Genomic DNA, 15782 nt, shown 5'->3' on the forward strand with positions numbered 1-15782 from the left:
CACATCTCAGCTATGGATTTACTTTAGCTTCCAAAACAGGGTGCCTTCATCCAGTTTGCTATTTGAGAATGGTCTCTTGCCTCCCAGGATGTGCCTGAGAACTATTGGGAAGAATTTTGATCCAAGTCAGGATCATGCCAGGGCCACGCTAACAATTTAAAACTAAAGATGATGGAGTTTCAGTGCTCACAGCCGTGTCCTGGCACTGTTTAATTCCTTGGTAAAGAAGTAACCTGTGAAAGACTCTTTCTTTGGTTGTTAATCAGCATCACATAAAGTCCAACAGCCTCTTCTCCTCTACAGGGGATGAGGGTTATGTTCTCAGCTCTGTCAGGAGAAAGAGCACATACTAACACCATGGACCAAAAAAGCTTCTTGCTCCTTCCATTACAAAATGCAGTCTGCCTGATGCTACAGTGACATTCAGCCAGCAGTGGAATGGTGAGGCTTTTTGGTGTCTTGCCTTCAAAGCAAGGACATGAGCTTCTTTCCTCATTTTCCCTTCTTTTGAAGTATGAGTCTTACTCTAGTCCAACTCGAGAACTAGACAGAAATGATAAAAAATGATACCCAAATTCCAGTTCCAAAATTTTTTTCATGTGTAAGTCCAGTAAAGTCAGTAATTCATAAGCTTTAATTCTGGGAAAATATATTCCCTTGACTGACTATTCAAGTATAAAAGACATAAACTATCTTAATAATGAAGATAATGAGGATGTAAGAGCAGAACATAAATTTCTTCAGGTCTGAAAGCAACCAATTTCTCAGATGTGAACAGAATCATTAATGATCACATTTAAATGCAGAATTTAACAGAGACACTGCTACAAAGCTTATACAGTCTTACAGTTTACCAGATTTGTTTCATTTGAAGGTAAAAAAACCAGCCAAATTGTAGGGTAAATTCCAGTAACATGAGGCCATATAGTGCTTATTATCAGTGTTACAATATGTTACTTTGGTCTTCCAGGCTTTGGGTTTTTATCTCTGCCCCCTGCTCTATTTCTAGGGAAATATCTCATTTATGAATAATGGATGCAATACATTTGTTCTCTAGAAAGGTCACCATGAACAAAAAAAAGAGTCAATGTTTATTTTAATTAACATGCAAACTAAGTAGCTAAACAACATATATGAATCGTACAAAGTTAGAAGAAAAATGAGACTTTAAAATTTAGCTACACAACTGGAAGAGTCAAAGCACTGCCTAGGAAAGCTGAAGCCTTTGAAAAGAAGTATCTGCAAAAGTTTCTGGTAAATTAAAGAAAACACTTAACCAACAAAGAAAGCAGAGACCATGCCTGCACTGGCTTGTGTCCACTCAAATTGGGTGGCAGTCAGAAGATTTGAACTTCAGCTCTGGAGAGAAATACATAATGAAGGGCTCATGTGAAAACCAACTTGCCACATGAACAGGAATGCTCCTGAGAATCCTGAGGATGTGCTTTGCAGGGAGGACAGAAGTGTCAATCCCAACACTCTGGAGCAGAGAGAAGCAGCAAATGGCAGAGCACAACTCAAAAGCCTGCTTTGTGCTTTGTTCACCATCGTCAGAACAGACAGGATGAATTAAGTCAAATTAAGAGATTATGATAAGGCAGTGTAAAGCTGTTCTTGGCACTGTTCTCTGTCATGCAGAATTCATTCAGCATGCCCCTGCTTGCTTCATACGTAAGGCACCTCTGCTTCTCCTGCAAAGGAAAGGAAGGACAGACGTTGCAGAGAGTAAACTTAACATTATGATCTAAAATCTCTCTGAAGTCTTCAGCCAACAATTTGCTAATAGAGAAGACACTATGGACATTTGTAGCAGACAAGAAGGCACTGATCTGTAAACAATTTTATTTAAAATATTGTGTATTTTATCCATAAAAAGCAAGATATTTCCAGTACCACTTTTGAATTCTTATATGACCTGATTTGGGTCCACATGCCTTGTTAGACCTGTGTTGCTCATTGGACTCTTCTCTTTACTAGCTGACTTCTACAGTTTCTGTTAGAATAGGAAGTTGCTCACAAAATTGTCAAGGTAATTTGTTTAGATCAGTTGGACCTTATTGGTGGGAGAAGCAATTAGTCTATAAAGATTAAGCAAAGAAGCAGAGGAGTAGTGACCCTGAAAAAAATGGTAGCACTTAGATGGAATGAAAATACTAGGTAACTCAACTAATCTCAGATTTTGTCTTATTTAGGGGTAATTACGTAGTATTTTACTTACAGGACTGCTTTGCAGAAGGAACATTTGTTGTTGTATGTTTTCCCATCAGAGCCACAAAAAGGTTGATAGAGTCTTTCGCAGTAAATAGGTCTTCCTCTTGGTAACCTCTTGTATTCACTGCAGTCAACCTGCAAATACAGTATAATTTTTTCTTTGAATCCATCTTTCTCACATTCTCCATTCACCTACAAAAATAATGAAGTTTTTGGACAAGCTTGTCAGCTGCTCTAAAGCAGGACAGTTAGTGGGGCTCCACCATCTGCATTAGCTGGGCCTAAGCCTCAAAAAATAAATTTTCCTTCTGATGGAGATGTGTGTGATGCTACCCATGTCAGGTACTGAACACCTTCAAGGACTTCACTGTCCGTCTTAATACAGGTACTGGGAAAAAATAGCCCCTTTTTCATCTACAGAAAAGTTGAGGCTTCATTTTTTTTTTCAACCTGGTTGCAATTGTCAGTAAATTCAGGTGATACTAATTTTCAAGGATGTGAAGGCTTTCTGTCTCTATTGCACAAGATTTCTTGGTGCTTTTTACACTGTTGAAAGGATCTGACCAGGCAGAATTAAGTATAGTTCTATTTAAATATTATCATGAAAAGAAGTTGTTGAAAGACCCTCATCCGATAGTGGGACACTATTCATTACAGACTTACATATGAGAATGGGAGTACAAACTAATAAAAGAAATGACTGAAAGTGTCCCTGTCCTGATTTGAGGTCAATCTTGTCCTGTCAAGTGAATGTTGTTCCTGGTATTTGATAAGCAAGGAGCTCCTTTTGCAGTGCATATATTCCATTTAATGTGCTGTTTGTCATCCTCAAAAGCCTAAGGTTTGCTTACTTGGGAAATCACCTGTTCTTATAGGTGCTGTTGTATCTAAAATCGGTTCAACTCTTTTTGCTGCTAGTCTAGTGAGAATTTAAAGCACATTAGTCCTTGGAGGGACGGGAGCTTTTCCTTTCTGAAGATCTAGCCAAAATATGTATAAGTGTACATATTTAAAACAGGACCCAGCCTTGCTGTTATGGCCTGATTTTATTTTCCCTTCATTCCAACTCTTAGTGAAGGACAGGAGCATTACTTCAGTCAAAACCTGGACTTTATTACAGATTATATGATAGGTTTTATACTAGTCATTGCCCAGGGTCTGCAGGTGGGTGAAGCAAGGAGCTGTGGGGGGTCAGCATCTTCAGCAGCCCAGCCCCTGTGCCATGGCTCAGCACAGACTAAGAGGTCTCCACTGGCAAAGAGAGTCATTAGCCAATCACTCTTTTGGGTGTTATGGGCTTAAATCCAGTGTTCCACTAGGAAAAACAAAAAACCCAACAAACATATTGGATGTTAGTTTACCTAAGTTTTTCCTTAATTTGGTCCTTTCCCTCTCCTTCAAAGCCCTGGCTGCTGACACATTTCAAGCTCTGTGGCTGGAAAGCAGGAGGCAGCACACCTAGCCCCAATTGCAAAAGCAGGTCAGAGACCTGACATAGCTGAGATTTCCATAACATAACCCAGCAGAGGCAGTGGCATGGGAGGGAACCTCTGGAGCTTGTAACTGATCATTTTAGAACTGGTCAGCCACCAACTTGTGAGAGGTAAAGGCCAGCTAATAAAAAAAGCTAGGAACTAGGCGAATTTGCCACATGCATATGGGTAACAGGTGATAAAATGGGGAAGATACTTAGTTTGGTGTGGAGAGTGGAACAGGCTCTTCCTGGAAAAGTATGTATGTCTTAGTGTAGCTTTAGGCATCAGAGGCTGTATATGTTGTACTAGTATACTAGTTGAACCAGCTCTGTGTGTGGGTGAATTTCCACTCCCTGTTATTGTCCCCTGGACTCCCAAAGGGCTTGTCTCTGCTCATCTGAGTAAGGATTTTAGTGGTTGGTGCCTTGTTTCTTTCTGAGGTTGATCCCAGGATGGACACTCCAGCATAGTCAGAGAGAAATTAAAACCTCTAGGTGCATGATTTAGAATCTGAAATTCACCAAGAAAGCCTTATAGTGTCATCACCAGATAAATATGTGAAAAATCTTAATTTCTCTGATTCAAAATTTGGCCTTGCCCAATTTCTTGCCCAGAATGCATTACAGGTAAAAACATCTGGAAGTTGTCAGAGGGACTATTTGGAAACCACATATCTCAAACTCGGGCATTTCTCTCTGAAATCTCAGTATTTTGGCAACATTTATGTTTAATATGTTTTTTCTGACTTGCTGTCCTCATGTTGTTATAAACAGTATATTTTTATCCATAAATAAAGGAGAAAATTACTCACCTCATTCTCTTCAGCAGCATCTGCAATATAAACAGAATCACAAAAGATAAAAAACACTGTTGAGGAACATTCATTTTGCAGCTGGGATGGTTTCATTAGTACCAGCCCTTCCAGCAACACTAACCCTCTTACCTCCTTTGAGGTAAATACTGACATAGTTTTTCAGTGTTTAATAACATACAGGTGTCAGGACCTATTAAACAAGTGGACCTGATTGTATTGTTTACCTTAGAAATCTGTGTCAGCAACTAGAACAGTTTTTGTTGTCAGAGGGAGTTAAGGCTATTGTTCCCCTTTTCACCAGAGAAAGACTGAAGACCCAAGAGTCAATATTATGGTAAATGGCCACTGTGTTTAGGATGAACTAGTTGTTGAGCATGACTGGGCTTTAATTCCCAAATTTATTAAAAAAAAATACTATGTGGCTGTAAGCAAATCATGTGGTCCTTTTATGCTTCAGTTTTCTGTCAGTAATGAGTAATATCTTCATTAAAATATAATACTAAATATATATAATAATGATAATGCAATGTAAATCATAATACCACTTTAAAAATTGTTTTCCCTTGCTGGTTAATATAGATTCTAAACTATTTGGCAGAAGGATTGGCTCCTATTTTGTGTACACATGGCATCTAATAAAATGGAGCCCTATTCTCAGGTGGGGCTTCAAAAAGCTCCTTCAAAACAATGATAATTACGCCTCCCATAAAGTAATCAAGTAACGTTGGCATGTCTCCATTATGGTGACACATTTGTTACTTCCTTTAGGAATGTATTTTGTTCTCCTGTCCTGTAATTGTCATTCTGTGGCTTCCAAAGTATAGAAGTTATCAGAGCAGGAAGAAAATACATTATGATATAGAAGGCAATACAGCTCTAGCACTTGTCTTTCTGACTAAATGTAGCTTTTTTTGATCTTTAAAGCCATTAAGCTTTCCATTGAAACTTCCTTTCATGGAGCTGCTTACATCTTCTCATCTAATGAAGTTGTCCAAGGTAAAGAAAACTTGCATAAATAATGCTCTATGTCAAGTCTCAGTCTATGCCAGCAGAAGTTTGATTGAATTTTCATTAGTCTGGAATTGGATCAGATTTAACCCACTTCCACAAAAATATTACCTTTTTTTTTTTTTTTTCTTTCTGGTAACCTTTTAGTATCCACTATGTATTTGGGAGTGAACGCAAGAAAGATGTGGCTCAAAAATTATTGATCCATGAAGTTTTCATGCAGACAAGATGAACTAAAGTTCAAGGAAACGATGTGCTGGAATTCTTATGAAAGCAATATTTATTTCTTTTTATGCGGTTAATGAAACACTGTTTGAAAGAACAGTTTCCATCAAAAGCATGCCATTTCATTAAAATTCACAGTTTTCATAAAATTTTTTATTTTGAGACAATTTTCAAAGCAAACATTTCAGAGCTATTCAAAAGGGAAAAAGATTACTTTGTTTCATAATTTTGGTTTTGTTTTAACATTTTAGTTGTTTTGCTTATTCAACATTCATAATGCTATTAAACTGCTGTACTACAAGCAGAGAGGATTTAGGCTCTCCTTTTTCAGTTATTCTAAGTGTACTTATATTTCTTTTTTAATTGCAAATTATTGTTAAAAAAAAAACAACCAAGTGAAGGCTCAAGAAATTTGTTCTAGCTCCCTATTTTGCCATAGAGCAACTTGCGCCTCAGAGCTCTCTCCAGCCTGGCAAGCTAACATCATAAAGAAGAGGTTATTCACACCCATATTATGTGGCATACGCATAATCAACCGTCTCCTGCTTGCTCAATTTGGCAGGAGAAGGAACTCATCAGCTCCAAACTGCCTGCTCAGATGGAAGAAAAAAATAAGTAGGTAAAAACCTGCTGTAGTTCACTTTTTAGTAACAATGCAGAATGCAGCTCTGATGCACATCCCCATCAAGGAATAGTTTTCATCTCCTCAAGTTGGCAACTGTAAAGCTGGTAAATTATTGCTTGCTAAATAGTGCACAAGCATAAAATTTCACTTGCTTTCTGCCACCCAAGTCCAGCAACCGTTGCTTACTATCCCAGTAGATTGAGAATCTTCTCTTGTTTGAACATTAGAATATAATATATCAGGAATTTTAAAAGGTTACTCACTTGCTAAACAAAGAACTGCCAGGGCGAGGAGCACAAAGGCACCTGTTATCTTCATAGCAGACGTAGATTCTTGACCTGTTTCACAGCCAATCTGTGCTCTAAGTATTCCAGTGCACTTAGCTTAAATGTGTATTCCTGTACCTATGAGAGCAGATATATATACACGCATGCACAAAGAGCAGGAGCCCTGATGATGAAATCCCCCTTGTAGAGAAGGTAATTAGAAGAAGGTGTTGCCCATGGGTAGAGTCAATAAGAATGTCTTCTACACAGCATGCAGGTCATAAGTACAGGGCAAAGATGAGTGTCACGGCATGGATTGTGTTGATAAGGGAGATGTATTGTACTTTGGCTAATCCCCTTGCCTAATTAACTGTTCCATCTCCATTAGCATGTTCAAGGAGTGATTCAGTAAGGTGGTTACTTATTGCCGTTCTATTATTGTCATATTGACTCTTAGAGCTAAACATAATTCCCAGGGAAAAAAAAAACCCTGCAATTCTTACTGGGTATGTTCCGAAAGATTCATACCAGTAGAGCTGAAATGCTTACTTCCCATTCTCCTGAAATTTTGGAGACCCTTGTTGCTAGCTGTGGATAGAGGTGGTGCTGGTTCGTATGGCCATGCACTGAGCCCTTTCAGACTGCTCCGTGACAGTAGTTGCTGCTTGGAGAAGTCTGTGTTTCATGTGAATACCCTCACCTTCACACACAGCCCAGAAGATACCCCAGTCTTTCAGTGTTCTTTTGCCTTTCAAGTTCCACGAGTTTAGAGATCAGAAACAACACTTTGTGACAGAATGAGCAAAGATATCACATTGCAATGCCTCGCAAAGAGAAGCGATGAGCTCACAGCCATTCTGCATCCTGCTGAGTTACTGACTAGTTTGCTGTCATGGAGATATGGAGAAGATCCTCCGCCTGCCCATCTTCTCCTTTGTTGGTATTTCCAGCACAATAGTGTAATTTAATGTGGGATTCTTTAAACAAATCCAACATAGCAGTGTGTTAGTGACTTAATCAATAGGCATAATTTTCTGGCTTTTATAATACAGACAAGGGGCAGAGTCACAATGGGAAATTCAGATCTGAGTCTTAATTTTAATAAAGTTTGAAGTAATGTGGAGTTTTGAACCTATAGTTTTGTTTTAACCCATCCTTCCAGAATTGCCTTCTCTTTAGTGATTTGCAATGTAGATGTGCAAATTGTCTCAGTATGAAAGATCCCCACACACTATTACAATTCACAGTATTTCAGTGATCACCTTGCAAGATAGTCTGCAGCTTTTTCCCCACGCAGGAGTTCGGGCCATGTATGCTCATTTCACTAAGAGAGAGGGACTGAAAGTTCTTAGAGAAAAAGTTGTAATAGGTCAAGAAAGCCTCAGGCCCCACTAGCTCATGTGGAAGCCAAGAGGGATATGGATCATCTTGACTTTAAAGAATGTAGGTAATGAATAAATGGTTATTTTCTCATCTCTCATTTTGTTTCAACGAGACAAAAAAATAGATGCCTTTAAATTCCAGTTCCAGGATAGGTAAAGATCTGTTTTGAGTTGGAGGCCTTACTTTAGTGATTTAATTTTAAATTTTCCTTTGTTCTTAACTTGGATATCTGTGCATAGTCCTGTGAGGTGGAGACCACAAAAAACAGGTTGTGATTTAAATTGGGGTTGGTCTGGGTTCTGCTTGCTTTGGAATGCAAGTTAAATTATTGTTCTGGAAAGCCTGAAACTTTTCTGAAAAGCTTGGCATAGAGTGTGTATAAACTCATGGAGAATATTCAGGGCATGTTTGTTGGTTGATGGACAATTAACAACGTTATGCAACAAGAGCAAAACCCAAAACAACCCAGAAGGTACTCCTAGTCTGAATAGTTTTGAGCAAACAAGACTCTTGAGGATATCTTGAAACTACAAAACTGCAGCTTGACAGAACATGCAGGTTCCTTGACACTGGTATGAGGAAATCTGCCACTTTGGTTACACTGTCTTGCCTAATATGATGCTACAGTGTACTGTCTGATGCAACCTCAGTATCCATCCCAGCCCTCTAGCAGAAGAATATAAAGATTTGTTTTCAGTCTTCTGAGTTGATGTAGGAAGATTTTCTGAGGACTAATGTAGAAAGAAAGAGAGGACTTCTGGAGGTGGGAGGGGGTTAATGAAGGAGGGAGATTTTGGATCAGATTTTTCTCAGCATATGAAAATTATCTTGCTATGGAAAGGATTCCTGATGCTTATTCTATGTCCATAGCAGGAAAGCCATAGTGTGAATGTTTTCTTTCTGGTAATGTTTAGGTGTTTTGATTAGGGCTTTTGAATCAGTTTAAGATTAATTTTCTGAGCAGTGGACCTTAAGCTTTGTAGGGCTTGCCCAGAGAACTAAGATAGGAGGGATACAGTTCTGATGAGAAGCTGTGACATATTGTAGGGTGTGCAAATAGCAGCTCACTACAAGCAGGGCACAGCAGGGGGTCAGCCAAATTTTTGTTTTTTGAAATATCAAAGCTGTCTTGAAATTTTGAGAAGGAAAATGTCATACACAGAAAGAAACAGTCTATTTCACTTTCTGCAGGGAGGTAATACTCAAATGCAAAATCTCAAAATGAAATTTGGTAAGAAGTAATGCCACAAAGCATTTATTGCAACTCCAGTTTAAAAGGATACTGAAGTATCTCGTATCTATATGCCTAACTTTAAGAATGGACAGAATTCACATTAGCCAACTGAAGAAAATAGTCATTGACTGAAAAAAGTGCTTCATCTGAGGCGTCTTTCTGTCCAAACTTGCAGAGGCTTGTTTGCCCTGGTAATCTTCATATGGAGCTAGTCTGACAACCTGAGACCTGTCATCCTCAGATAGGCCAAAGGTTCCTCTAGGTCAGAGTGCTGTCTTCAATAACATTTACCAGCAGATTTAGAGAAGAGAGTGGTTCTTCTCTTGGTGGACAAGTTGGACAGGAGTCAATGGTTTGCCCCTACAGTGAACAAGTACAGCTCTGCATACTGGGCTGTATTAGGAAGAATGTACTTATCAAGTCAAAAAAGTAATTGATTCCCCTGTTCAGCACTTATGAGGCTGCATCTGGAGTTCTATGTACAGTTCTGGGCTCCCCAGCACAAGAAAGACACTGAAATACTGAAGCAAATCCAGTGAAGGACCACCAAGGTACTAGAGGGATGAAGCACATGTCATGCTAGGAAAGATTGAGAGAAGTGGTTTGTTAAGTTTAAAGAAAGAAGGCAATGTCTCATTATTGTCTTCAGCTACTTTATAGGAGTGGACAGAGAAGACAAGAGCCAGATTCTTCTTGGATGTGCACAGTGAAAGGAAGAGAGAGAATAGTGCAAATTGCAGCAAGAAAAATTCCAATTAGAAGTGAGGAAAACAAATTTCACAATGAGAGTAGTCAAGCATTGGAACAAGTTGCCCAGAGAGATTATGGAAACTCCATCCTTGGAGATATTAAAAAATTAATGTCTTCTAAACTGGTCATGGTCTGGTGGTGGGGTAGAGATGTGAGGAACCAAGCAACCCCCATGGTCCATTCCAACCTCAACTGATTCTCATAGGTGAGCGCTAACTGTTGCTGGCAGTCAGCTGCTTAGAGACTTTGTGGCATATTGTATTTGTCTTTATGAGTTAGCACTTCTTACTTCTCCAAGTTGTTATTTTGAAGAAGAAAAATCAATTACTTGGTGAACAAATGTTTATTCACTTTAATGGGTCTGTTATATCTGATAAAATATTAGTGCATATTTTTCCGAGTATGAACATTTGTCACAATTATTAACACACTGCTTTTATTTTTGGATCCCTGAATGGAGCACAAATGTAATGCCAAATATGCTGCTGCAGTATGTCATTAGTTAAGTGCCTGCTTTATTCTGCATGAGAGGATGTTACCTGTCTGCATTCTGGAAAGCATTGATGAGCAGTAGCTTGTTCCTATTTATATGATGAAGTGCCTCACATTGAGTACATCAACAGTGCTGAAAAAATGGCATGTGGACTAGTTAAAGAACATACTGTCACACACCGTGTATACCTGGGAAGAATGTACAAGCCAAGATAGGTATTGATATAGTCAGGAGTGGGAATTCAGACCTCTTAGTGATTCCAGTGCATGTTTATATGCAACCCAGTACACAGGCTCCTTCAATCATATTGTGTGTGGGTGGTCAGGGTTGTCCACACATGTGCAATTAATTTATCAGGGTTTAAAGTCTTGCTCAATGGAAGATTTGAAGTAATTCTTAAGGCATCAAACTGTGCCAAAGTATTTGGGTATCTGCCTAAGGAAGGTGAGTTTCCTATTTTCCACACCTTAAGAAAAATCAAAGGAGCCTTTCTTTAAAATTGCACACATCAAGCTGGGTCAGATCCCAGCTGAAGTGTTCATATATTATTTTAGAAAGTAAAAAAACCCAACATCATGGCTCTGCCAAGGATGGAGCTAATTTTTATTCTTTTTCTTTGTATCTTCTGATCTCTTTAAGATAAATTACAAGGCTATGATATCTACTGTTGTGCAACTAGCTTGTGAATCTTTTGAGTTACTTAGTTCATACCATTGATGTTTCTGACTTGATTCTTCACAGATATATGCAAAACAAGCATTAACAGCTTAACACTTAGCACTGAATGGACAGTGGGCATTGAATAGGATTTAAAGTAAATTACCTTATATTTTGTATTTTAAGGCTCAGTTTCCAGGTGTTTGTCACTCTGAAGTTCTGTCACACTGAAGTCAGTCAAACTGAAATATTTGAGGAAAGCTTTATTTTAAGTTTTTTGTCTCAAAACAATTTTAGAGGTCATACATTTTTTTTGTCTCTATTAAAAATATTACAACTTTTATGAAAGAGAAGCTACAACTTATGAAGAAGAGAGAAAGGATGAAGGTCAACACGGAAGGAGGGGTTGATAGGGAAGCATTTGGATCTGAAATCTAGTATGTGTTCTCTTATAGAACCCCTAAACATAAGCCTTTTTTTTTTTAGCTTTTTGCTGTTAGGAACTGCCTGCTTTACACAGCTCTAATGGCTGAAGTACTTAGAGTATAGCAAGCTCCTACTGCAATCTATTAGTGCCTCATTAAGAACACCAACTATTTGTAAAGCATTCTTTAGGATGAGGAGCACCCACAAAAAGCCCTGGAGGGAATTAGTCAGTCTCTGTTCAGTGTAGATTTAGAGAGGTGTGGTAGGCAAAACCTAACGCCACATGCTGAATGATAAGTCTGAATAGAAAGCTGGAGGAGCTGCACCTTCCCAGGGATTGGTGGGTCACTGAGTAAGACAGGGGCCCAGTAGAAGACCAATTAGCTGTCTACATGATTAATGACTCCCATACGCCAGGATCCTCAAGAATAAACTTAGTTTTATAATTACTTCAGAAGCTTTGATTTTGCAATCTAAAGGTTTTTGGGGGGCAAATTTTTACATTGTGCAGCCTGACTCTCTATGCATTGTGACATTCATAAGAAGGTTTCCAGATTATTTGCAGCACAACAAGGAGAGAAATTAAGAAAGAGAAGTACAAGGATCAAATGACACATCAACTCCTATTTTCTTGACTGGATGGAGCATGTTAAGAAATTACTTCCATTGTATGGAGCCGCCGTAGTGAATATTTGTGCTGTGGTATTAACATCTTTCGGTACAATATAGAGTTCCTCGGAGATGGAAGAGTGTCTGGCAATTTCTAGAGCAGATATGCAGAGGCACTGGATCAATATAAGGCATAGGAAATGGAAAATCAAGGACTGAAACCAACTTTATATCTTAGAGAGCAACCATCTTACAATTAACTTGATTTCTGCAGAAAAAGGGGCAGTTTCAAGCTGAGCTTTGTTGTTTTTCTGAAGAGTCTTAGACAATGACTTTCCTCATTACTGGCTCCTCATTACCTCATGATCTATGCCAGAAAAGCTTCCTGTAGGTAGGTTTAACTCATCTTATGGACATAGAAAGACATATTCCTCTAAAGATCAACATAGTCCTTGTCAGGATACTTGTATAATTTAGCCTGAGTATACCTGAGAGTGAAAACTAGGCTGAATCAAAGTTAATGAGAGGTTTCAGTGATTGGTTTCAATGGTGCCAGGGTTTCAACCCAGGTATCTGAAGAACAGGAACGTCCTACTAGTTCTGAACACTGTACCAGCAGTATTTGAGAGAAACCTCAAAGACCTCAAGATGTATGTCAGCCTGGTTTCTGTTGCAAACCTCCTGACCACAAATGCCAGTGAACTTCAATGTACTCTTAGACTGCAAAGGAGACAATCACTTCTTAGCCTGCAGAAGAGGGTTCAGAAGAGACTGCTGACTAACAGATGTCACTCTTCTGTGTTGTCCTGTACAGTTTTACAGACTATGAATTTGGTAGCATTAATCAGGAATATTACTTCTCCCTGAAGACATTGCCTCAGTGGCATTGTATAATATTCTGGTAGGAAAGTGAAGAGTGATAGTAACCATTCTTAAAAGATCACAAGTAAACCAAATTTTATTGTTTTCAGATGTATTTATTATTAGCTTCTTTGTAAAATGAGCACAGTAAATTGCATTTATAGTAGAAATAAGATGCATATACTTAATAATAAATACTAACAGCACTTGTAGCTAGATTTCTGAAATATCAGATACTTCCTACATCTCAGTGTTTAAATATCTTAAATTACCACCCATTTCTAAGACTGGAAAAAAAGGAAGCATGGTCACAATGGAATTCTCTTTCATTTCAGTGACTCTGTATCAGGGATTAAGGCCTAAATCCTCAAAGATATTTCAGTGCATTTTGCCCTCCTGAAAGCCAGGACTTAGGTGGTTTGACAAAAATGTACAGGCTTCAACACATGCTTCTGCTTTTTTCCAGACCTGGGCACTTACACTGTAAGCAGTTCAGAACTAGGACCTGAGGTTTTTTTCCTAAGGTTCTGTAAAGACACCTAGCACATCTTGCAGCACTAGGAAAATACTTTCAAAATGAACTATAAAAACCTGTATTCTAAACCCCTAACTTTAATTAGATGCTTAACATCCACATATAAAACCAGTTAGCAGTCGCTCTCTGAAATATCAGATACACTGCAGTTAAGGTTCTAAATCATTTAAGCTGCCTTGGTTGCAGCTGCAGATTCCTGACTACTTGTGCCCTGTGGTTCTGCCTGTGGCACAGCGGATCTGAATCAATTTTATTTTCCGAAAACTCCACTGGAAGAGATATGGAATAAAGGGCCTCTAATGATCACAACTATGAAAGAAAGGGAGTTTTGTTTAGGAGGTATAATATTCAACTACTGGCTCCCATTTCCTTTCATGTTCATGAGAGGTGGCAGCAGCACTCTCAACCACATCACCTCAAAGCTGCCTCCACGCCAGCACTCCCATTGCTTCTACTGCAGCTTGTTTGCAGCTGCAGGTGTAGGGCTTTGGGAGTGGTTGCTCCCTCACGCAACAACCATTTTCAGTGTTCACCAGCTGGGCATCAACATGATGTAAACACACAGCTGACAAAATGCAGCAGCTAACATTTCTTGGAGTCTGAACTTGCAATTCATTCTTTTGCTAAAACATCTGCCATCGGGTTGGAAGATGAGGATGGCCCTAATACATGATACATAGCTGCCTCATGCAGCCACACTTTCTGTGCTGATACATTTCAACAAAATAAATAAAATAAATAAATAAATAAACAAACAAATAAACAAGCAAACAAATAAATAAATAATGGAATAATAAACCAGTTCTTTCAATAAGTTACTTTTGAAAATAAGTTAACACATGCAACAGTTTGAATAGCAACTGCCATCATCTGACATTGCAATTCATAACAAGTAAATAAATAAGTAAATAAATAAATGCAATACAATAATATGCAGAACCTATAGTAATAGATGACAGCAATGTATCAAAATACTATACATGTTAATATAACATGATGTATGCCAAAGGTGTTACTCAAACCTGGGGAATTTAAAAGAGCTGCCAAAATGAGGACCGTATTAATCTATTACAAAAAAGATATGTTATAGCGTTTTAGTAATCTCAAATGCAGATCTTTGTTCTAATTATGCTTATGTTCTTGTGGTAATTCATTCTTTGCTTTCTTTAGGAGCATTGTGCCATTCTCCTGGAATCTCTTACTGGTTACTGTAAAATAAGAGAAACAAAATTTACATAAGCCTTATCTTTATTTTACTGAGACCTAGATTTTTAGTCCATTTTTCAATAAAGCTTTGCTGGTCTGAGCCATCTAGTGAAACACCACCACTCAATTTCTCTAAAGGACTCCAGACCACATAATGCAAGGCTCAGAAGTTCCAGTGTCAGCTGGGGATCAGGGATTCAGCTTCAGCTGATGAGAGTTAGGCACCTGTCTGGCTACAGCCCTCTTGAAAATTTCCTTCAGTTCCCACTGGTATCTGTAAATGCCACTGTACCAATGAAGACCGGATGCATGGAGCAGTGTGATCCCATTTCAAGTGTTTCAACAAGGCTACAAGTTTATAACTTTTCAACAGTGTGACTCAGGAAACTTGGAGGTCAGAGAGATTTGCATCTACATCTAATTGAAAAAAACCCACCCCAAAATTACAAAAAAGAAGAGAGGAAGAAGATTTAAAAAATCTGCATAATTTTTTTTTTGTGTTGATCTGAAGAAGACTGTTTCCATATTTAGAAATATGTTCTGACCTGGAAAGCTAGGCTGAGAGTAATTTAATCCTGTCAGAGAATGATAATCAAATCATAGAATAAGAAAACAGCCATTCCTAGGACTACCGGAAGCTGCTAATAGTTTTTCTTTCTAATAACAAATATCTTCTCTCTCTCTCTCACTCCCTTTCTCATTTTAATGGTAAAACTTGGCTGTATATTGATTGTCTACTGTATTTGGGTTCTCAACATTGCTTCATAAGCTATCAGTGAACAGAAAGGATAAAAATCAGCATGGGTTACACTATCAATGGCCAAATATTCATATATTTCTTAAAGAGTATTTTATAATCGCCTAGTTAGGTAGAATCCTACCCATGTTCATGAACCTACATCCATTGTTTCCTCTCTGATTTAAATTGATTCTGATTATTTCCTCAATTATTTTTTTTAAGACAATCATCATTTAGATAGCCCAATACATTTGCATGTTTATTC

The 15782-nt window shown here is 38.3% G+C and overlaps 1 protein-coding gene across 1 annotated transcript; it reads right to left on the reverse strand.

Annotated features, from left to right (window-relative positions):
* Positions 1-1645: 1645 nt before the first annotated feature.
* Positions 1646-6676, reverse strand: LOC104529205 (ovomucoid-like). The gene is made up of 4 exons (XM_010173436.1): positions 6622-6676; positions 4498-4517; positions 2219-2346; positions 1646-1691 (listed from the first exon to the last, which is right to left on the reverse strand). Exons 1-4 carry the CDS (start codon positions 6674-6676, stop codon positions 1646-1648), a joined length of 249 nt encoding a protein of 82 aa, XP_010171738.1.
* Between the last annotated feature and the right edge of the window lie 9106 nt (positions 6677-15782).

This window comes from Antrostomus carolinensis, unplaced genomic scaffold (genome assembly GCF_000700745.2).
Source record: "Antrostomus carolinensis isolate BGI_N321 unplaced genomic scaffold, ASM70074v2 scaffold8978, whole genome shotgun sequence".
Classification (NCBI taxonomy): domain Eukaryota; kingdom Metazoa; phylum Chordata; class Aves; order Caprimulgiformes; family Caprimulgidae; genus Antrostomus; species Antrostomus carolinensis.

Coding starts and splice junctions, on each gene's coding strand:
- LOC104529205 (XM_010173436.1), bottom strand. CDS start 6,676: ATGAAGATAACAGGTGCCTTTGTGCTCCTCGCCCTGGCAGTTCTTTGT. Junction 4,518..6,621: donor GGCAGTTCTTTGTTTAGCAA/GTGAGTAACCTT, acceptor TTTATATTGCAG/ATGCTGCTGAAGAGAATGAG. Junction 2,347..4,497: donor ATGCTGCTGAAGAGAATGAG/GTGAGTAATTTT, acceptor CTGTATTTGCAG/GTTGACTGCAGTGAATACAA.